General features: G+C 40.8%; 1 protein-coding gene across 1 annotated transcript in view; it reads left to right on the top strand.

Moving 5' to 3' along the window:
- Syt16 (synaptotagmin XVI) overlaps nt 1-24,222 on the top strand; it is a 326,721-nt gene that overhangs the window by 292,250 nt on the left and 10,249 nt on the right. The window contains exons 3-6 of the mRNA XM_013522016.1: nt 4,249-4,461; nt 9,129-9,382; nt 14,759-15,199; nt 18,248-18,437. Of these exons, the coding sequence (XP_013377470.1) occupies nt 4,249-4,461; nt 9,129-9,382; nt 14,759-15,199; nt 18,248-18,437 (1,098 nt within the window). The remainder of the gene's footprint in view (nt 1-4,248; nt 4,462-9,128; nt 9,383-14,758; nt 15,200-18,247; nt 18,438-24,222) is intronic.

Here is a 24,222-nt window from a genome sequence, read left to right as displayed (position 1 = left end):
AGTGGCAAAGCTCCCTCTCCCCTCACTTCAAAAGGAAGCTAGATCTGGCTCACTTTCCTGATGCCATGATATCTGATGATATGCACAGTGGTAAAGAATAGAGGTTCTGTGTTTGAGCCCCAGCTTTGTTAATTTCCTAGCTTTGTTTCCTTAAACCAAGTTATTTAATCATTCTGTGCCTCTGCTTCCTAACTCTACAGGGGAAATACTAATAGTACCTACTTTATAGGTTGGCTGTGTTGATTCAATGGGATACCATATATGAAGTTCCAAGAAGATGCCTGGAATGTATGCTGAGTATATGAGAAATGTTGTAATTATTGTATGATGAGTATACCAGATGAAGAGAATTTTTACTATGTGACTCCAGAAAAATCAAGGATCACATTCTAATAAACAAGTTCTAATTCTAATTATTATATGGATGGGAAAGTATCCACACACTTGCTCCCCAATTTGAAATGGATGAATTATTTTATTTTTAAAACTGGCCTAATAATACACGTAAGTGGAATCTCAGAGTTGGGAAGAGCTCCCGTCAATGTCTAACCCAACCAGCCCCCCATGCATATATTCCCCTGACAACCTCCTATATAACCATTTGCTCAGCTGGTTATATACTCTACTGGTAGAGAGAGTTTAATTTTATTCTTGCTCTTTTTGGTATCTTTTCCATATGCGATGGTCCGTCCTACACCACAGTACTATGCCCAGCACAAGGGAGCATATTTATTGCAATGGTTGGTTTTCTGATAGGAGGGTATTTATGTGGCTTATTGGAGTATTAGTGAGAAATCTAGTTTCTCCTGATGATTAGATTTTCAGATCCTACTGAGCTGCTAGACACAGCCAATAAAATTGAGTGAGATAAAAAAGATGTGCTCTCATGTTTGTGTAGCAGATGCTCTACTGAGAAGATCATTGAGAAACAGATTGATTGTTGAAGCCGGTCAGGCGGGAACTTTGGAGTGAGATAATTTTGGTGCTAGAAAAGACCTGGGAAATGATCCAGACCTCAGAAATGACCCAAACTTGAGAAAAAAATGCCAAAGAGGACATCAGACACAGCAGCTAGTTAATATGAGGGCACAGAGTGAGAGTCCTTTCTATGGTCTGTCTCTGGTTCTTGAGCTCAGTGGGACAGTCAGCAGCTAGGTAGGCAATGCCCCCTCAGTGTGAGAGTAACACTGACAAGGGAGAACAGAACACTGTCTTATGATACCTGGAAAGAGCAGTTAATCTGATTGAAGGGGTCAAGGAGGGATGTTCCAGAAGTATTAATGTAAGCTGAGCCTTCAGTGACAAGACCATCTTGACCAGTCAAGATAAAAGGCTGGATGGAGAAGAGATCCCAGACACAGGAATCAGCAGGACTGTTTTTGGGTGCTCAGGCTTGGGGCACCATGGGATATTCAACAGCTTATTTAACATTTAATAAGCATTTGTTAAGCACTTACTGTGCAACAGGCAATTTTATGCAATGGGAAGTTATCAGCTAACAAAACAGGTGATTTCTTTATTTTCATGGAAGTTAGAGGAGAGAACAGAGGAATAAAGGTTAGTTCTATGGAAGAGGATGGTCAAGAGGGAGGAGGAGCAAAGCCTGTTTGAAGTGGGAGTCACACACATGTGAATGTGAAGCAGCCAACTAAGCAAACATCTGGGGGAGCATTACAGTTTGTGCCTGGATGTTCCCCAAAGCCCCATGCAGTCATAGAGTGGGCTTCTAGAGTTTATGATTGATTCATGGTCCAATGTTGGGATTATGGGTGCGAGTGCTACATCCGCCCTGGGGTAGGTAGTTTGCATACAGTGTAAGGCAGGTAGAAGAGGCTCCGTACCTCCACTCCTCCCTTTTGCTTTTGCTGCTTTTGCTGTTTTGTGCCACCTTGAAGTGTTGCTGGGCCCTGCCACTGCCTTGGAGCTACCTCATTATGGACTGAAACCTCCACAAACTGTAAGCTAAATAAATCTTTCCTTCCTTATTTTTGGGCGTTGGGTATTTTGTCTCAGCAATGAGAGAAAAGTAACCAAGACAGGGAGGCAGAAGGACCAGCAAAGGCACATAACTCCAGGGCAGAAACAATCTTGGCATGCTGGATAATCTGAAAGAAGGTTAGTGTGCCTATGGGGAAGGTGTGTTGCGGGGGAAGTGAGTGAATAATTCAGTGTTTCATTACCATGGCTAAGATAAAAGGATGGATGATAACAAGAAAAGGGAGCCCCAAAGCACACTGGGTTGAAATACAGATTGGTGCAGCTATTGGGGAAAACAGTATAGAGATTGCTAATGAAATGAAAAATAGAACTACCATCTAAGCTAATGAAATGAAAAATAGAACTACCATCTAAGCTTGCAGTCCCTTCTCCAAGGAGGTGCTCAGAGTAAACAAAATCACCTTCCGGTCAGGATGTCTGCATTCTCATGTCTGTTGCAACATTATCCACAATGCCCAAGTCATGAACAACCTGTTTCGATAGACAGGTAGTGACCAAAGCAAATGTGGTGTGTACAGTCTTCCTCAGCTTTCCTCAGCCCTATGAAAGCAACCTTGCCATTGACTTAATGTGAGCAGACCTGGGAGACGTGGTGCTGAGTGAAATAAGCAGACACAGGAAGAGCAACTTGTATAATCTTGTATACTTTCTTGTATACTTTTCATATGGAATCCCTTAAAAAGTCAATTATTCAGAAACTATAAAACAATTATTTCCAAGGTTGGAATAAGAGGAATAGAGAGATGTACATCAAAGGGTTCAAAGTAGCAGATATCTACAATAAACAATTCTGGGGGCTTTAGCTCAGCGGCATAGCACCTGCCTGGCAAGCACAAGGTTGTGAGTTCGATTCCCAGTACCGGAAAAAAACAAAAAAACCAAAAAAAAACCAAAAAATTCTGGAGATCTCATGCACAATACAAGAAGTCTAGCCCATAAAGTTGTATAGTATTACATTTTTTTGTTAAATGTGTAAAGTTGAGTTCCTCTTGTCTCACATACATTTGCAAAAACTGTAATATGATAAATATATTAATTTGCTTTACCATACTAAGATTTTAATGACTCTATGTATTCTATAGCATTATGTTGTAAATGGCAACTATAACTGATAACATTTATTTTAAAAACAGTTCAAAGTTTGGGTTGAGTTGCTAGTGGTGAGATTTAAAATGTTTGTAGTGTAAATGAGTTAAAACACATACACGATGATTCTCTGTAAAGCTAGGAATATTTGGAAAATCTTAGTTGCAAACAAACTATAGTAAATGTTTAATTTTTAAAAATTATCACAGCAAAAGAGGTTAATTGCCATTAACCTCTCTCGTGAGACTCCCCTTCACTTGTGACACCTGCCAGCATTCATGGCACTTTGTGAAGTGGTTCTGGAAGTCTTCATTTAATAAGTGTATTTTCAAGGTACGATCAAATATGGTGTGTGCTACTGCCCAGTGGTACCCAGTGGAAAGGTAGGCTTACGGAACCATGATGGTGTGTCCTCATCTATTTTATTCACAGGATCTGGCAGAGTGCAGCTTCTGATTCTTCTCCAAAGTCAAAATGCCCATGAATAGTAAACATTTCGAACCTATTCAGGGCCCAGAGGCAGCCACACCAGTATAACTAGCCATGAAAGAGGACTTGCAGAACTATTTCAGAAAGTGTCAAGAATGATGAGATAAGTATGTTCACAGAAAGGAGAAGAATTTCAAGGGGAATTTATGTCAATGTATCTTTTACTGTAATATTTTTTTAAAAAATGTAAGCATTCATTGTATTTTCCAGTCATGCCACGTATCTCTTCTCTGAAGTGGGGCTTGGCTCTAGGTGTTTTAATAAATGAGATGAAATAATATTTCCCACAAAACTGCAGATAAGGAAAATGTGCTGGTAAATATCCTGGTCCTTATAGGCAACGTAACAAATCAGCAGTGCTACTTGGCTCCCTACCATGGCTCATGGTGTGGACTATGGCTGTCCCAGTTTTTTCCTAACTGTCTTTCTAATTTATTTCCTGAGTGCTTACTTCTGCAGCACATATAATAAATTCTTTCATGGGATTTCTTTTCTTGTTCCAACCCTTTGGACTCTAATGTCTGTTACAAAAGCACTCAAAGTCCTTTCTACGCAGCTGGGACCTGCTGAACACAAAATAAATGTTCATGATGCTCTCTTGGTTTCTGGGATGGTCTGTCTCTGCGTTGGATCGTAGAGGCCACAGGAGGACTCATGAATCTTGTTTGTTCCCAGTTAACAGCTTTGAGGATGACGAAGAACTTTCCACATCTTCTGGCAGTGATGAGGATGTGATCAAACAGTTTGAAATTTCTGTATCCCGGACCCAGAGTTTTCGTGCTGGAGCCGCTGAGAAAGGAAAACCAGGCAGATTGGGGCAGAACCCAAAATGCAGGCATCTGCTTTCTACTCATGAGGAAGACAGCACCGAAGCATCCGCCTGTGAAGGTATTCCTTACATCATGTTTTTCCTTTATCTAGACTAGGGATGGTCAAGAGTAAGCATGTTTTTGAGTGTTTCAATGCTATACTGTACATCTAAGTCCAGAAAGGAAAAGAAAACGAGGCAAAGTAAACCGGAAAGAGAAGACAAAAAGAACAGTACAGCATTTCTGAGTTCTTTCCTAAGTAAAGGTCAGGCAACTCTCTGACAGCTTTATGCCCACCCTCGGTAGTTACAGACTCCAGAAGAGGGAAGGATCTAAGAGCGTTTAATAAATGCTCAAGCAGTTGTTCCACATCCGCTGTTGTGGCTCGGTTTCAATGATCTTGCTTCTTTTCCTTCTTTCCTTTTGGGGCATGACGTCAGTTAAACCAGGGTGGTGGGCGGCAATATTCATCTTCCTTATTTTCAACACAAATAGAGAAGAAGGTGAGCGCAGAAATGGAAAGAAGATGGAAAGAGGAAATTTGTATTTAATGATGAAGAGAGGGTAGGCAAGAAAGAACAAAGGGGAAAAAAGAATTAACAAGCAGAACCTCGTTGTTTGTTTTTGTTTGTTTGTTTCTCTTTTGGTCGGGTAAGATTTGCCATCCTTACTCTTTGGTTTGACTTACTGGCACCAAGCAATATAACATGTTTTGTTGTTGCATTGTTGGCACAAGCTAGTAATGGTCAGCGTGGTGTAACCCAGCCACTCTCTATGACTGTGGACCTCTGCCGGCTCCTCACTCCCTCTGTTGGTCTTTCTCTTTCCCTGGTGTTATACAGAGCACTCCTTTCTCTCCACTGACAAGGCAAATATTAGCTAATGAAAGTTAATAGGAATTGATTCCCTGGGACTCACTTGTTTAATTCTAAAGCTAATGGCTCCATTTCCCAGCAGCGCCAGGGTCTGGGTTCTGATTTACATGAGTGGCTGATGTTCCAAGAAGTGTGACAACCACCTAATCTCTGTTCTTCTTGGAATTAGCAACAATTTCTTTCTTGTTACAACTGGTAATTCTGAAGTTATGCCAAATAGTAATAGAAGAGGTAAAATTTTCTCTCCTGGAAAGAAGAAAAAGTCCTCCGTATCAAAGGAATAATAGGAAAATTTTGAAAGAAAATCAGCAGGATTTTCATAGGAATAACTACATGCCAAATTTTAGATCACCAAATGCCATGGAAATTTCAATGTAATTTTTATTGCTTAAGTATTTTTTGTCATTTATTTTTATTTATCTTCATATTTGTGGATTTATTTCAGTGATAAAGAATAATGAAAGATGCATCTAGAGAGAATTTCTTTTGGTGGGGGGACAGGTTGTCTATTGATTGAGTTATTTTATTCTACCGTAAACATATTTACTAAGGTCAAGTTCAATTATAAGCAGTTCTCCCTCTCTAAAATGCATTTGAAAGTGTTGGACAGTGGAATTAAAGGCACAAATCTAAGTAAAATCTGAGCCACAAATGATCTACAGGTAGGTTGTCTTATGTTTGATCTTAAGTGAGATCATGCTAGGTTCAGTGGGGAGATTATTAGCCTCATATTCTATGGAAATGCTCTTTTGTGCTGTGTATATCACTTGGTGTTACTTCTCATTGCTTGTCCATGTATTGCTGCTAACACATGGAAGGTTTGCTGTAAGTGATCTGAATCAGAGGCTGAGTGTGGGGGTTTTATCCAGGAAATGTGGGCTTCAGAATAATGGTTCACTGACTGGGTTTTTTTTTCCAGTTACTTTATTTTATAACTTCAGAACGGTTCATTTTTAGAATGTTTCATAAAAGGTCAATCTTGTCCTTCTGGTAACATAAAGAAAATGGCTTGATTATCAGAACCTGTACAGTTTTGTTTGGCATAATATATCAATAATGGTTCAACAAAAAATAATAGAACCAGTAGAAACACATGCATATGCATACCAACACTAGTATAAAAGATGTGTGTATGTGTGTTCATCTATATTTCAAGAGTTTTCTTGCAAAGAGTTAGTTTATGGGATTGTGGAATGTGGCAGGCAACAGAAATACAGAGCTCTGAGTACATAGGCAGGCCATCAGGAAGAGTAGGCTCAGACCCTCCAGCATGAGCTGAAGCTGTAGTTCTTAGGCGGGATTTCTTCTTCTTGAAGAAGTCTTTCAAGTGACTAAACAGGATGGTCTCCTCCCTTAAGGTCAGCTGATTATGGACTTTAATTGTACTTACAAAGTGCCCTCACAGCAGCACTTACTGTTCGATAGAATAGTTGGCACCTGCAGCCCAGGTAGGATGACACATGAGACCAATGGCCACAAGTGACAAAGAAAAGTCTTTATATATAGCTGGCAATGGTGAAGAAGGGTTGGGAGTACAACAGAAAGTAACTCGATAATAAAGTTTTCTTCCACCAACGTGGGATAGGAACTAACACCCTGAGGAATACTCTGGTCAAAGAAATATCATTGATGTGGCATAATTACAACCTACAGTTTCCATGAAATCTGGGCACATTTTTCTGATAACAGGCACTTACTTTTGTGTCTGTGTTTAAGGTGACATGGTCTTGTTTAATGTATAGGTGTAGGAAGACTGCTTCATGGGAATGCAAATCTCTCGCCTTTTTCTACTTCCTTGCAACTGCCTTGAGCCCAGATTTGTTTTTCTAATTTATTACTTGCTTGTCTGCTGTGGAAAATGGTTTGTTACATTAATATAGTTCTTCTGTTTTTCAGCTATGAATAACATTTCAAGGCTTAATGTAGCTGTTGAAAATTCCCTTATTACCGATCTAGGTATTATCACCATAGGAGTTAAAGTCATGAGACAATTTTATGGGGGTAATTTCTTGGCAAAGTTAAGTTTTGTGCTAAAATCCTGCTGGGTGCTACATACACTGATGAATGACCCACTGTTTAATAGGACATTTTATTGTTCATGTATGTGAGCGATGGGTGTGCTAATTAGACACTTAGAAGAAAATTCCGTTTTATGTTGTAGGTTTTGCCATGGAATTTCCCTTCTGTCATTTTCTGTGGCCTTTTAGAGTGTATTTGCCTTTTAAAGTGTATTTCATACTGAAAGTATGAATGTAAAATTTTTGTAGTATCCTGTGAAATCTGAACTGAATTACTGAGAATTACAAGGCAGATAGAGGAACTTCTCAAATGGCTTGCTATGGTTTTATAAAATTCCAAATCGAGTCTGATGTTGTGCCCCAAGGTCAGCATCTGCCTGAAAATGCTTCTGTTTGTTCACCCAGCAGGATTTTAGCACAAAATAATAATGTATTTTTTTAAGTGAGGATTCTTACTGTAACTGTGTTATGTACCATCTGATAAACCACTGTCATCTACATTCCATGTTGGATCAATTGGATCCTTCAGATATTACTTACCTGCTCAGGCTCAGGGTTAATGAGAACCTATCAGCAGACTAAGAGTCTGCAGTAGATGTGTGTGTCCTGGTGTCTTCACGGAGCCTATATTCTAGCTGAGGTTATAAGATTAATGGGGGAGACAATTGTGACCATGCACTGTGTGTAGAAGAGCTGGATTTGTGATATCTATTTTTCCCTCCCCCTCACTAGTCCTGTCTGTATCTCTAAGGATGAGGGCTACTAGAAGGGGCTGGAGGCAGAGAAAAGACATTTTAAGAACTCTTTGGGTGTCTAGGGTAAAGCAGAGTGGAGGCTGTTGCCTAGCAAGACCTTTCCATTTTGCTTTTTCACCCAAAGGCAACACTGAGGGAGAGGAATGGGATAAACAGTGGAAGGAAGAGGCACAGAAAGACAGAGAGCATCTAACACTGAAGCCAGAGAAAAGCTCTGAACCTAAAGGGGTTGGGAATGGTCCAGAAGTTGTTGGGGCTTTGGATAGAGAAGAAGGAAAGGGCAGGAAGAGGGTTTGAGCACTGCTGTAGGCAGAAAATACAGAAGTAGCTTTCTCAAGGGCCAGTGAGACCAGAGGTGACTGGGAAAGTGGAAATCCCCGTACACATGGGAGTTTGCTAGGTTGATGGAACCAGGTTGGGACAGACAGGTAAACAAGGCTGATCTCTGTGGAAGGCCCATTGGCTGCCACGTAGATATTATATCATGGGTTGACAGTGGCTATCTGATGGCCTTTATCTTTTTTTTGCATGAATAAATAAAGGTTCAGAGAGTTTGAATATTGTTGAAGGTATTAGAGCAGAGACAGAATTTAAGCCCAGATCAATTAACCAATCTCAGTGTGCTTTCTATGGATCAAATAGAAACCTTTCACCTGGGAAATCTGCTGAAGCCTTTTGAGGAGAGAATAGTACAGTGACCTCCAGAGAGAAGGGAAGGAGTAGTAAGAGTTAGGATGCTTGTGAGCTTCACAATAGGTCACTATTTTTGCTTTGCCGATCCATCCCTGAAGTCTGAAGCGATTATTAGTGCCAACAAAAGGCTAATGTGTTTTTTAATCCCTTTAACATAAATGACCATATTTTATACTCCTATTTTTAGGAAGTATTAAACTTAGTTAGAAACCACATAAGGAGTTAATGGTTTTTTGATTATATAGACTGAGTTTATCCACTGTAGGGTGAAATTATGTTTCTGCAGGTGTTATTGGTGTGGATTTTGTTTTTGAGGTCTTAGTCATTGTGATTAAAATTACTCAGTTTTCCTAGGTACAAAGGTATTAAAAGTGTACTTGAAATAGTTTGTTTTTGCAAATTTAGATTTGGATGGAACCAGCCAACTGAGTTGTTCTGAGATTCGGTCTTGTGAAGATCACCCTATCTCCACCCCCTCACAGTCCTCATGTGAAAGAGGAGATTCCAGGTACCATGTCACACCTCAGCAAGAGACCAGTGCGGTCCAAAGCCCCAGTCATCAGCCCACAGAGGGGGGCTTGGAGATGGAGGCAGCTTTCAATACCCGTGGATCTGAAGATTCCTATATCACTGATAGCTCCTCTGTATGGAGTCCAGAGGTGAGTTATGCTTTTTCTTTTTTCTTTTGCTTTAGAGAAGTGTGTATTCATTGGTTTTTTTTGGATCCCTCCTCTTTCCCTTTCTCTCCCCCCCAACCAAATTTTCCAAGAAAGGAAAAATTGCCTTGAAAAATAAAGGCCTAAAATTTTGTACTGAGAATAAATTTGTAGATCTCCAAAGCCCTGTGCATATCAAAGTTTCAAAATGGAAAAGAAACATAAACAAGTTTCAAAATGGAAAAAAATGGTAGAAAAAATGAAGAAGAATGATGACAAAATGGACCTTTACCAGCTTATTTTTATACAAAGGAATTTTTACTTCTTTGGAGAAACTCGTTTATTTCTTTCATAGTTTTATTTGAGTGCAGTCTATTTTATTTACCAAAAAATCATGAATTGTAATTGTTTGAAATGAGAATTATTTGAGAATTGAATTAAAATAAAATGACTCTCCAAATGAAGTTGTACCTAATATTATGATGATTTTTTGGTTTCATTTTATTTTGCTTTTTCAATGCTGAGAATTGAACCCAGGCCCTTGCACATGCTAGGCAATGTTTTACCACTGAGTTACATCCCCAGCCTATGATAAGGATCTTGAGTTACTAGTATATTCATTAGCTTTTAATTATGGGAAGGTCTAGGAGATAGCATGAATCTGTAATGACATTCTAACTGGTGATGTAGCTTTTTGGAATAACTCTGGTGAAAGAGACTTCTAAATTTCTTTGATATGACTAGAGGTGCTGAGGGTGGTAGCTACCATTTATTGGCACACCAATTACTATACTCCTGTACCATAATAAGAAATTTATAAGCATCAATTCATCTACAGACATTTATTGTTATTTTTAATTAGATAACTCTAATGATTCCATGACATTGGAAGGTGCTAATCAGTGGGGTATATATAATTCCTAACTTGAAATTGATTTTAGTGAGCATACAAAAGTTTGGTGGAGACAGAGAAAGCAAAGGGTGAATGGATTTGATTTATATCAGCCTGAAAAAAAACGGGATGAAATTCTTCTTGAGACCTGGGTGGTCATGGGATGGCAAAAGAAAACTGCAGAAATGGAGTTCCTGGGACAAAGTGCTGCTGTGTGTGTGTGTGTGTGTGTATGTGTGTGTGTGTGTGTGTGTGTGTGTGTGCATGCATGCACGCATGTGCAGACGGAGCATGGGAGAGGTGTGTGCACTGCATCTGTATTAGTGTTCCTGCCAAGGACCAGAAATGGTAACTTGGATATGTGGTTTGTGGCTTGTTGAAAGCAATCTTTCGTGTGGAACTACCCCAAACCATTAACCCCATTACTTTCTTCAAAAGAAAATAGGAGGAAAGAAGTTTGCTTCCTCATCATTTTATTGCTAAAAGTCATATCAAATCCCACACAATAATATTTTAAAATATTCTTTTGTTTCTTCACCCCAAAACAACACACAACTATTTACCTGCCTGTACACACACACACACACACACACACACACACACACACTCTCTCTCTCTCTCTCTGTCTCTCTCTGTCTGTCTGTCTGTCTCTCTCTCCTTGGTAATTGTGCCATTAGACCTGGAATTGCTATCTCTGCATAACCTCCCATTTACCTGCCTCCTGGAGCTTTAATAGAGGACTTGCGTTGAGGGTACTAAATGTTCCCTGACTCCAAAAATACACAGACATCTCTGTGTGCTCCATTCAACCTCCTATCTATTTTGAGACAAAAACTGTAATTTGGTGCTCCTACAGCAGAACTTCAAACCCAGCTCAGAGGCAGTTCCTGTAACTGCCTGCTCCGCAGGCTTAGCTTCCCTTTTAAGCATTGATTTATTTGCCTTTTAGCTGTGTTAAGAACCCCGTCCTCCCTCATGCATCTGGCATCAGGAACATATTGTGGGCCCGTTTACTTTGGACCGCACAAATGACATCAACACTATCTTGCTAAAACAGAAAGCCTTTTCAGTTTGACAGAAAATCTTTAAACCTGTTTGGGTTTTGACAATTTGACGCAAATATGCCCATCTTAAAGAAAAAAAACAGGATATTAGAGCTGAAGGAGTCATTTATTTTGTCTCGGAAGGAAACCAGTCATGCGGTGGGACTACCTGCTAGGCCGATAGATTTTTGAATGCTGCTCTTCACTGCTGGCAAAGGCCGTTGGCTTTCCCCTGCAGGCCTGGGGCTTGGCAGGGAAGCCTATGGGAGGGTGGCTGGAGATTTTGAGCACACGGGGAAACAGGTGTCCTACTTTTCATCTCTGCTTTTTACTGATTAATTGGTTGGCCTTGAGAAGTTAATTAAAATCTGCCAAATGGGGATAAGAATGAAGAGATTTTTACCTAGCAGGAAGGTCAGATGGATTAGTGGTATTAACAGTACCCACACGAGGAGCTCCTTCAGTTGCCTGGTGATAGGTAATGTGTGTTGAAATAATTAATTGCTATAAAAATACCAACCTTCACAAATCTCTGTCTCAAATCAACCCAGGAAGGGACTGCAAAGCCCAGTTCTCATGGGTCACAGCTTGGATGGGCCTCTCCCCAACCCAGCTGTTGGCTGGTACCGTGTCTTCCTCTGTCTCCTTAGGAAAGTCTTTGAAGAGCCTGCCCCTCGACTCCCCAGAAACCTGCAGTGATAAATGGAGAGAGAGGTCCTTCTAGAATATTTTCGCCTTGGCATTGAAGTTGATGGCAAACTAGAAATTGTTAACTAGTATTAACTGCTCTAAAGGATATAAAATTCACAGGAGTTTTTTCCAACCTCCATTTTCCAATTTCTTTTCATGTCACACATCCAATATACATATGGATACCTATGGCAAAGGGTTTGGGGGAGAAAACTGAAGACCTTATGGTTCAATGCAAAGTTTGGAACCATGAGAATACTATTAAGGCAGGCTCTGGACTCAGACTGCCAGGGTGTGAGTTCCGGGTAACCCCGCCTGGCCTATGGCTATAGTGGGGGTAGGGAGAATAGAGTTAGTTGTTCATCCTTTCTAAGCTTTAGTTTGCTCCTCCATGAAAATATTAAATATCCATGAGGGTATTTAAATACCTACTCCATTAAGATAATGTAAACATTTTAAAAGATAGTGTTTCTTAGTTGGGTTGTGAAGTACAGCAGAACCCAAGACAAAGGCTTTGGCTACCCACAGTGTTGGCAGTGTCATGCCAGGGAACAAGAGTGAAGGTGAGGCAGCGAGGCAGGAAGAAGGAGGATCCAGTGTGGGCCTGTGCCACTGAGTTGGCCACTACCGAGTATGAGTGATTTCTCTTTCTTGTGGGACCACAGTCCAAGAAGCTATATAAACTAAGTTCAAGATGCCTGACCAAGGGAAGGAAAGTTAACCTGGCACACTGAAGTTTATGTGCGTGCTGCAAACAGTGTTCTATAGCTTTCTTAGCCTTGGAATCACAGGCCATTGGTGATGGGTGAGAATTATATTTGATGAATAAGAAATAAGTTTTAATTAGGCTGTGCTAGCCTAAAGCCACTTAGAGTCTGGACAGGCTATGGCTGTAGGGAAAGATGCACCAAGTGATGAGGACAAGGGGATCTGAAGTGTTTAAGAGTTCGCTTTTATAGTCTATAAAGGACCTGGTATGGTACCTGGCATAAGGAATAGCTCAGCAGATGTTAACTGTTACTGCTTTCATCTAGGTGAACAAAATAGAGATGCTTAGAGTAGGCTAACATAGACGAAGGTTTTAAAAAGAGACGAGGGAGTTTTAGAGAAGATTTTTGAGTTGACCTAACTCCTTGGAGACTGCTTCTAATATTATATATACACTAGTCAGTTGTATTCAGAAGTCTCTATAGCAACCACTTTTATCAGTGTAACCAAGAACCTCTGAATAGAAACACTCATATATGATGGCATGCTCAGATGAAAAAATATAAGAAATTTCCCTTATTTTAAAAGAAATATGAATTTTCTTGGCAGGTTAATTTGAATGTTAAATGAAAAGGGCATTTGTTAGCAGTCTACTCTATATCAAGCCATATACTTTTCACAACATCTCTGTTCAGTTGAGGAAAACAAGGTGGAAAAGATTAAATCGTTTGCCAAATGGAACAGAAAGTAGTAAATGGGAAGACCTGGCCTTCCTCAGGGTGTCTGATTCCAGAGAACCATGTACTTTCCCTTGATCTCTGTGGGAACACTTCATCAATGAATGCTCATTTCAAAGTATTCTATTATCATTTTTCAGTGAAGAGTTCTGTAAATTAGTAAAGCCTGATGTGCAGTTGCATAAATAAGAACTGGCTTACAATAAGAATTATTCCAAAGGTTAGTTACAGGCAAGATTCATGCCTTCAGAGGAAAATTAAAATTATGTCAACATCATTTATAATTTTTTGGTGAGTGGTTCATTAGAATGAATGTACTTCAGCTCTATTTTCCCAGGGGGAGCCTCAGATCTGGGCCACTACAGTGAATTGCTGTCCCAGGGTGGTAGTCCATAAAAAGAAGCATATCTGAAGACAGGAATCACCAGTCCAGGAAAGGGAACAGATAGTTACGCAGTCTAGTTGGAAGCAGGTATTTTCATGTCTATTAAACTTCACAATAATTGTCTATCAAGTATGCATATTAAAAATGCAGTTTTTAGCTATAATGTGCAGAGGGTGGGCTACTTCGCCAGGGCAAAAAAAGCTTATGAGCAGTAGAATTATGAACTCAATCCAGGAATTCTGGTTCCAGGGCCAGTGTTACACGTTGCCAAATGGCTGCTTAACCTTGTTATTCAAAGTGTGATCTGAGTCTAGTATTCCTTGTAACATTTTAGAAATCTTAGGTCCATGCCAGACCTGCAGAATCAGAAGCCTGGGATGATTCAGGCCCACAGGAAAGTTTAAGATGCTGGCTCTAAACATTTTCTCCCCCATGCAGTGAAAATATACTAAAGGATCACCTGCCAAGGACCCCCTTAGGATTTTTGTCTGTGGGAGGTTCTGGCTTGCAGAGAACAGGCCCAGGCTGAACCATTTCTCCTGGGGACTCAAAGAAAAGTCGCCTGTTGGCAATTGCACGGTTGACTTCACTTTAGATTTAATGTCTCAGTTGGTTTCAATGATAGTGGGCAATTGTGCTTTCAGAGTGCCAGCAGATATGAAAACATTTCTCAAAATATAAAAGCTTTATTTATTCATTCCAAAAACATTTGTGAAGGCTTACCGTATGTCAGACACCGTGCCCTCCAAGAATTCACAGTTTAATGGAGAGCGATCAGTAAACATGCCTTCCTAACCACAGAAGGTCACGCGCTGGCAGCCAGAAAACACCGGACTCAGAAGGGGCACCAAGGGGCATCAACTTGCCAAAACGTAATTAGGCATTATCATTTCCATCCCTAATCTCTTTCTTTTCCTGCAACAGGAACAGGATGGGACCAATTTGCAGGTGCCCTCCAGGGCCTTGGAGCCGATCTCGAAGTGCGGTGACCTAGATGTCGTCTTTGAATATAAAGCTGCAACCCAGAAGCTCACAGTGACCATTGTGAGAGCACAGGGCCTCCCCGATAAGGCTCGAAGTGGGGTCAACAACTGGCAGGTTCACGTGGTGCTGCTGCCTAGTAAGAAACAGAGGGGCAGGACGAGCATACAAAGAGGGCCCAACCCTGTCTTCAAGGATAAGGTAACTTTTGCCAAGCTGGAGCACAGAGACGTGGCTGCCTGTGCTGTTCGTTTTCGCTTGTACGCTGCCCGGAAGATGACCCGAGAGAGAATGTTGGGAGAGAAGCTCTTCTATCTCAGCCACCTGCGCCCAGAAGGGGAAATGAAAGTGACTCTGGTCCTGGAGCCAAGGAGTAACATAAGTGTGAGTATGCTAAAGGGTGCTGCTAATGATGTGGTGTTTGAAGACCTGCAGTTGTCAGTCCTCGATTTAGTACATTCGTCTTGTGAATTCAGAGACCTTAGTTTAATTTTCCAATTGGCTCTCCACATCCTTACAAGCCACGATCTGCTCTTCATAGTACGATGGGGCTTTCAAGCCTGTCTTCCTGATAACCTGATGGATGTGTTCCGTTTCCATTTTAGGAAATTACAGCAGTAGTATGGTAAAGGGCATGGGATGACCTAGAGAGGCAGATGGCTCTCTCACAGGTGGATTAGTGGTCTACCCCTCCCACTCCCAGTATGCATTATGGTGAGTCTCAGCGATGGGACTTTAGAGGGAAGATTCTTAACAAGAATAAGGGAGCAGTTTACAGCAGCAGCCCTGAACTCCAGCTATTCTGAGGGCTGCATTTATAGGACTGGGCTTCTCCCATGGGTCACATTCTTTTCCTGCTACAGAGTTTTAAGAAAAGACTCCAGAGCTTATATCTATCCAAAATAGGCAGCCTCCTCATGTCATGGGTTACACGTCAGCTTGTATTAAAATCCCCTGTTGCAATACCGTGGAAAGATACCAGGAGAGCTATGGGCCATTGGGGCCAATCAGTCATTCATTCAAAGATGTTTACTGTCAGGTACTGTTGAGGAAAAGCCTGTGCAGATATGAACTAAACAGGTGATGCTCTGCCCTTGAGGTGCTTACGGTATAGTTGAGGAGGAAGGTATCAGTAAGTGAACCAAGGTAAGTGAGAGGAGAGAATGACAGAGGCTGCTGTTTGTTTAGCAGCTTTAGGGGAAGTTCCTTTGACATGATGATGATATAACAGAGCTCAAGCAACTGAGGGTAAAAGAGACATGATATGTGGAGGCTAAGGAGTGCAGGCCAAGGGAATGGTGCAGAAAGGCATTGGAAGGAGAGGAGGAGCTTGCCATCTTTGAAGAACAGAGGATGGCTGGAGTACAGGGGTGAGAGATCTGTATATTCAATTTCTCATAGCATCTCTGCATCTTCAGACTTGAAATCCTGAGTTCTGCCTCCCTAAATCAGTTCCTTCTGTCTTCCCTGTCTTGCCTAGAGGAAATGATATTCTTTTGGTTGCTAGAGCTAAAATCTCAGAGGTCATCTATGTCTTCTCTTCCTTCCACCTGAACCCCACCCCCACCAGATTTTATTTTTGCAGTATTGGGAAATGAACCCAGGGCCTTCACACTGAGCCATAACCCTAGCTTGATTTTATTTTTTATTTTGAGACAAGGTCTTGCTAAATCACTAAGCTGCCCATTCTGTACACAAACTTGCGATCCTCCTGCCTAGCATCCCAAGGTACCAGAATTATAGGCATTTACCAACATGCCCAGCTCACACCTGGAATCTTCCAAATACTATCTTCAAGTACAGTCAGAACTTGGCTTTCTGCTGGATTGTTGAGTTAGCCTTCTGTGGTAGCCTCCTTGCTTCTGCCTTTGTACTCTCCAGACTGCTCTTGATATGGTCATGTTAAAGCATAACACAGCCAGTATCTCACCTGTACTGACAGCCTTACTTCTCTTAAACTCTGAGTAAAGTATATCTGCAAACATGGAAACCAGAAGCCATGGCAGATGAGAACAGGCCCTATACTGTAAATCAGAGGAATAGGGATGATCATATCCATATATAGTTTGGTATCAGGCTCTGTGCTCTGTGTTAGGGGCACAGACTGACTGGCAAAATGAACACAATGTGAAGTAAATCTTAAGGTACCAGTTCTTTCATTCATCAGCTATTTTTTGAGCTGCATATGTTAGGCTAAACATTGTGCACTGATTCATTCGCCCTAGCCCCTATGCAATGGGGACTTAACAATGGATATAGCTTCAAAATTTGATGGGAGAGGCAAGTGGTGAATTTACAGTGCTCCTATGGAAGGTTCTCTGTGGTGTCTGTAAAATCCACCAATAAAATACTTGCTCCTTTAAAGGAAGCAAGGTCACAGAGTCTATAAGGCACCTTTCAAAATCACCCAGTTCTGCATTTTACAAACTGTGTTCCATTAAAAGCTTGAGGCTTTTACAGGGACACTTATGGTTTGGTCAAACAGATGTTTCCCTACAGATGTGCACAATGTTTGGTTCCTTTTATTGGTTTTATTTATTGGGTTCCCAGTAAGAAATTCTAGTAAATGATTTAGGGTAGTGAGAATGAAGGTTTAAGCCAAGTCCAGGGCACTTATTTTTGGGGGAGGAGGCAATATGTCTTGGAGACTGGCTGGCCTACCTCCTAGCTAGGGTCATACCTGTTCCTGGCCTTTTGTGACCATCAGTGCCCTGATCTACCTTGTTCTCCTCCTGATGTGCCTGGTGCAAAAAGGTGGTACTCAGGAGAAGCATGCATGTGAACATACATGTCAGAAAACTTGGGCTCTGTCTGGGGCTTATCCAGTGCTTGTTGGGTGGCCGAGATCCATAGTCCATGCATCATTTTCTCATCAAACAGTTGCAAAGGTGCTCATTTTCATTGTAATTCATTTGTTTAGGAGGCCAAATATAGAATTCGGTATATACTGTACCTGACAATATTGAGAACCGGAACTGTGCTGGTCAAAAATCTAGTGGCCATTGCTTTTGTATTTGAGACCAAAAGCCTCCTGAATGGCCACATTCATCAAGAGGCTGCTGAGAACAGAAACAAAATTCAAGCACAAATTATACAGGAGGGAATTTTGGTCTATACTGAATATATTATTAGCTCCCCGTGTATCTTGGAAGACTTGATTTACGCTAGTAATAACATCTTTGTATGTTTTGTCTTTAGAAAGGAAACACTGAATGGAGACAGCTCTTGGGGCAAATATATCAGCTAATAATGCAGAGGATCTCATCTGTGGCTGTACTCTCTGAGCACATTGTAATTCACACCGAGTGCGCTGTTAGTAATCTTTGGCAGTCATTGAGATAGGGTCACAATTTCACCAAACATAGTGTTGGCTTTCTCTAAAAGAGGAGTACAGCGCAGGCCAATGGATTCTTTGTTGTTCTTCTCCTCCAGAGTAGAGAGTCTCCGCTCAGCCCATCTGCGGTTTCTCACAGTGATAGTGCTTCATCCACGCAGTCATTGTCGCATGGAGGGGCGCCAGAGATATTGGTGGGGCTGTCCTACAATGCCACAACGGGCCGATTATCTGTGGAAATGATCAAGGGGAGCCATTTCCGAAATCTTGCTGTTAACCGAGTGCCTGGTAAGTGTATCTGTCCCCCCTAGCTCTGGTTCTTCCAGAGGCAAGTAGAAGGTTGTGTCTGTATTCATCTTAATTCTTTAATTTTTACAGTAAAAATGAGCTTAATATGGTTTAGGAAAAATTTCACCAAGCAATACCTCTGGATTTCTAAATGGCTTTCTATTTCATTAGATTAAAGGCTTCTATAGTACCTAGATGCACCCAACATGAAATAGACTTGCCTGTGTATCTGTATTGTTTAAAAGAAAAGAATGATGTCTTTTTAGAAATGTATTCTGAATAAACAGTGAAAAATTTCCAGTATGTCCCAGACCCTCAACTTTAAAGAGGCAGAGCTCTGATTTTGGAAGGAGGCAGAGCTGGGATGGAATTCCAGCTTTAGCTCTTCTATCTATCCATCTGTTATCTTTGCCCTGATCTTGTACAATTTATATCTTTTCTAAAACCCAGTTAATTTATCTGGTGCAAAGAGGAAGAGATCTTAATAATCCCCTTTGGTAGGATTATTTTGAGATTTAAATCAAATGATATATGTAAAAGGTTTAGCATGGTGCCTAACACATAGTGAGAATGTCCCTCACACATAGTGAGAATGCAAGAAATGGTAATGGTTATGATGATGCTGGAGAAGGAGGTGTGGGAGGCAGATCTGGTGAGATGCAGGACTATCTATCTCATCCTAGGAAGTGGCCATTTCTGAGGTCACCACTAGAAAGAAGGGGTCTTGACATACCCCATGGCTATACTCCAGGGTTTAGCAAACCAGACTCAGTTACTGTCACTAATTCCCTCAACAGCCTTTCAACTTGGGCAACTGGAGCTGAACATTGGAATGTGCTGTTAAAAATTAGTCTACTTTATAATGATCTTACCTGTCATCAGAGGAAGCTTGAATGGGCTAGGGAAATGGTTTCTGTCTCATATCTGCCTCTGGACCTTATGCAGATACAATGGTACCTCAGTTCATGAACTTAATTCATCCTACAGTTCTGAAAAAGATGGCCACATTCATGTTCATGCAGGAAAGATGGCTAAGGTCTTGTTTGTCACTTGGTGGAGAGTTCTCAAACAAAAATAAAATTTTGCCAGATGCTTCTGTTTGTGAACCAAATTGTTTGCAACCAAAGGTGTTTGTGAACTGAAGTACCACTGTGCTTTTAATCTTAGAAAACCAATTTGTGTATAGAATGCTAGCTGCAAGAGAGTCTGAATAATGTTGACTCTCTAGCCTTTCATGTAGAGGAAAAATACACTAGAAAGTGCGTACAGTGAAGGGTGAGGGGCCTGCTGGCCACAGGCACTAAGTCTTATTAAAAGGAGGACAAAATCAACTCATGCTGTAAGTTGAAAGAGTCAATGGGCTCTGCCCTCCCAAGGCAACAGCCAGGGAAGAGCCAGGTGAGCAAATAGAAAAGGATCAGTTCCTGCTGTTGAATCGGGGCTCTCATCCTTTTTTGATCCTCACAGTGCATCAGACTGCAAAGCACAGAGCATCTGTTGTAAGTGGGTATCTCATTAGTTGAGCTGTATGACAGCCATTAGAGCACATTAGTAAGGGAAACCTTTGGGTGGCAGAAGCGACCAGATGCATGACCCACATTTTGTGTCGACACTCAGAGCCAGGTGAGAGCTATTTAGAATGTATAATAGATGCTGATTATCAATTGCACAGCTAGAATCTCTTAGTTACATACAGCTTTGTTTTCCACAATAGCTCTGAATTTACTAAAGATCAGGATTTACTGCTCTTCTTGAGCTTTTGCCAATCTCTTTCCCTGCCCTTCTGAGATCTGGTAAGATCTGAACAAAGTTTTTAGGAGCACGCTGGAGATACAAAGCCTAATGGAGCTGGAGGGGAGTGTCACACAGACATGATCTGTTCAGGCCAAGGTACGAAGCTTTACTTTGGGTTCTGGGTAGCAGCAGCCAGTACAGAGCATTGAATCAAGCAGAGGCTGATAAACCCAATGTGAATTTAGACTCTGTTATTTACTAAGCTGTGAGTTACTGAACCGTTCTGAATCTGTTTCCTCATCTGTAAAATGGGGGGAGGGTGATAACAATATATGCTTTATAGGAAGGGCTATTACACTTAAAAGTGTGATGCTGAAGGCAGTATTATTGTACCTTCCTAAATTGCTATACGAAAGAAAATTCTTGTAGCAAATATTTAAAGCTGTGCAGGAGAAAAAAGCAAGTCCTAATTTAGACGTTGATTTGATTCCAGGAGTTTAAGTCAGTGTGGCATTTAGTACATGATTTGTCATAGACAGAGTGTTGCAATTTAACCTACAACATAATCGACACAGTGTATCTCTGCAACCAAAGTATTAGAAAACAATTCTGTTGTGAAGATATTAATTAAAACAGAAATCTGGTACTGAAGACAAAAGTTTTTTTGTGTGTTCAAAATGGTGGTACTTGAGGAAAAGCCAGTTTAATTAGGAGGGGAGGAGAAAGTAGAAAGTTCCTTTGTCGTGCTCCTGAAAGGGACCTCTTGGTACTTTCAAGAGCTGTAGTTGTTGGTGGCATCGGTTCTTCATTATGTCTTGCCTCGTTATCGTACTAACACTGCTTTGACAGTTATCAGGCAAGCTCAGGAGACATTTTTAGTTCCCATATGGAAGAGAATAAGAATTTTATGAGGTAACTGAGCAGCACTGAAAGAAAGGGGGAGACACAGAAAGAGGAGGAGAGCCGGGAGATGAATGGGTCCATGAGTGGGGAGCGGTGGTGGGAGCAATGCCAAGCGTGCTGTTCCCGAGGGAGGTGAGGGGAGTGCAGCCAGGGTTCTGTGTCAGAGCCAAGCCAGGGGGGCTGTCTGTGAAGGAGTGACGGGGATCCTAGGAAGCTAATGTGAGCACGGGTCACAAAGTACTGCATTTCAGGCTCTCGGCTGAGACTTAGAGCAGGGACATTGACCTAGGGTTACGATCGTGGAAAGAATGATGTTTAAGAAGGAAATGCACAAAGGAGAACAGGTTGAACCTGACTACTGGAAACTTTTGTTGTCTATTGTTAAGGGTTTTGCATCTTGCCAGAAACAGAGACAAAGGCTGAGGTTTAAGAGTGACAATCTTTTGCCTAGGAATATTTCCTGAAATAAAAGATGACTTTGAACTTGCCTACTTGATCCAGTCAGATGGTCATTTTGGTATTTTAAGCTTTTCTTCCTAAGCAAGATAGAGGTGTTAGACACACGCTAGATGAAGTTCTTGCCCTCTTAGGGTCTTATAAGAAATAAGCCACCAAGATATAAATCCTACCCCCAGCTGGCTTCTGAGGTGAAATGCTCAGGGGAAACAGCTTGGGTGGGCTTTACACCAATAGGTAGGAGCTGATGGGACCCATGGTGAAGCTCCCGCCAGTGCCACCCAGCCCTCTGCTGCACTCTCTTTCCAGTCTCCCCACTGACAGTATAAAATTAAAAAGCCTGTTGAGGATATAGAGAATATATTCGCAGTGTGACTGAAAAATGGAACAACCACTTTGTGGAAAAGACCAGGTACTTTCTTATATGACAAAACATGCACTGAGAATCCAGAAGTTCCAGTCTTAGGCATTGATTCATAAGTCAAAAACACTTTGTATACAAGAATATTTATAGCATCTTTATTCATAATGGCAAAAAACAAAAGAGAGTTCACTGGAAAGGGAACAACAAAATTACGATGTATTTATATAAAGGAATACTATTCAGCAATAAAAACAAAATGAATTTAGGCATTAAACATTAGGAATCTCAAAAACTGAGCGAGTATCCACTGTATGATTCCTTTGTCATAAAATTTATAAAACGCAGAGATAGTCTATAGTGGAAAAAATCAGAGGATAGTTGTCTCCAAAATGGTATCGGTGCCAGGATGTACTCAGTAGGGATGTGAGGGAATGTTCTGGGGTAATGAAAATGTTCCATATCTTGGCAGCACTGTGGCCAGTGAGCTATGTATGTGTCACTACTTACTGAATCAAACTAAGCTTTTCGTATTTATGAATTTTATCCTAAGGAAGAACCATGATGCACTGAATTCTAGTTAACAAAAGGCATGCAGAGGTGAATATTAGTGGTGAGAGGAGAATAGTAGTGACAGCAACAACTGAAATGGGCTGATGGGTGGATACATGCACAGAGAGGTGGGAAGGCAAATGGAACACAATAAAAGATCTAACATTCAAGATGGCGGGTATATGTGTCTCTACCATACAATGATTTCAAGTTTTCTGGATATAAAGAATTTTTATAAAATATCAGGGAAGCCATCCAGCCTGCTCTGAAATAGATAAGCTAGGTCAAGTGGGTCAGCAAAACAAAACATGAATCTCAGCTATATAAAAGGCTTTTGTGGCTGGCAATACAGTTTTTTTTTTTTTTTATATTGGGGTGACATTTCAAGATCTATCTAATCCTGTTCCTCTGGCTTTGCCTTGAATAGGATAAAAGAATAGCAAGCAACTGAAACTGCAGGATTCTGGCATGTCCTCCTTAAACCACATCTATTCCAAGCAAAAGTATGTGCTGACCATGTCTTCTTCTCTGATTTTAAGCTTTTTCTCTGCTCATCTGATATAGATAAGTAGATCTGTCAGTCATATTTTGGTGAAAATGCCTATGTTATAACATGTTATAAAGTGATTCACTCTTTTCAGTCACTTAAGTAAGGTAGGGAAGTCAAAAAAGACAAATTTGAAAATTACTGAAACTAGCCGATAGACTCTATTTCATAACTCATATTTAAATGAGGTAACACCATGAAGTAATCTTAGCTCAAATCAAATAACAATTTGCCAAACATCATCCTAATCATTTTTAAGGTAATACCTCCCTCAGAATGAATGGTCAGTGTCCAGAATCATTATTGCTTATTAAGATGGTATAGGCTACTTTACAAATCTGCCAATGGCAAAGGATGGTCTCTAGGTCTCTACATAGCTGATGGTCCTGGGATAAGCAGTGTGACTGTGGTATCTGGTGGACATCTGAAATGTTGGTGTTCATTGGCAAAGGCTTTTGAAAAGGTTGTCGAGAAGAATTAGAAGCATTTTCCTATCTTTTGAATTTGGCTTCGTGAGAAAGCCAACCACAATTATCAGCACTGTTCTGTTCTTATCCTAGGCCTGCCACCCAGTTACTGCACTGTTCTGACATTTGGTTTAACCTCTGTGAACTTAATTTTCTTCTCAATTAAATGAGGGGGTTGACAAGGGAATAGTATGGGCACATGTGCTATGCTTTTAAAAAATTTCGCTATTGGCAGGTTCTCCATCTTCATGTTTGCTACGCTTCCTTCTCCTCTGTGCTACTGCATTGTGTATATATACACATATAATGGTCCTTGTCAAAAACTATCATTAAGATGTCCCCTCCAGTTAAGAACAACGAGTTCCCCAGCCTCTCAGCATGTGCACGATTAGCCGCATGTGATAATTACATCTCAAATGATAATACTTAACAGCATCAGCATATTAACCTTGTTAGGCACTCACAATAGCAGAGACTAGAAGAAAGAAAAACAAAAAAGCGAATCAAGCTGCCTTGTGTTCACTGTAAGTGGAATGCTGAGGATATATTCTACAAATGTGCAAGGAAAACGCACTCAACAAAAATGAGAACACGTGGGGCACACAACCTTTTTCTAAAATTCTGGTCCAATGTTCAGCTAAGTGCAGTGTGTTAGTAGCCTGTAGGTGCTTATAATTATGTCTGGTTCATGCAAAGATTTAGATTTGGCACTAATTTATTGAGTGCATATATGGTATTTCTTTTTTATAGCAAACCATTTAGTTG

Source organism: Chinchilla lanigera, unplaced genomic scaffold, assembly GCF_000276665.1.
Source record: "Chinchilla lanigera isolate Chin_1 unplaced genomic scaffold, ChiLan1.0 scaffold00065, whole genome shotgun sequence".
Lineage (NCBI taxonomy): Eukaryota > Metazoa > Chordata > Mammalia > Rodentia > Chinchillidae > Chinchilla > Chinchilla lanigera.
The sequence above is the reverse complement of the archived record's forward strand: the minus strand, read 5'-3'. Positions and strand labels throughout refer to the sequence as shown.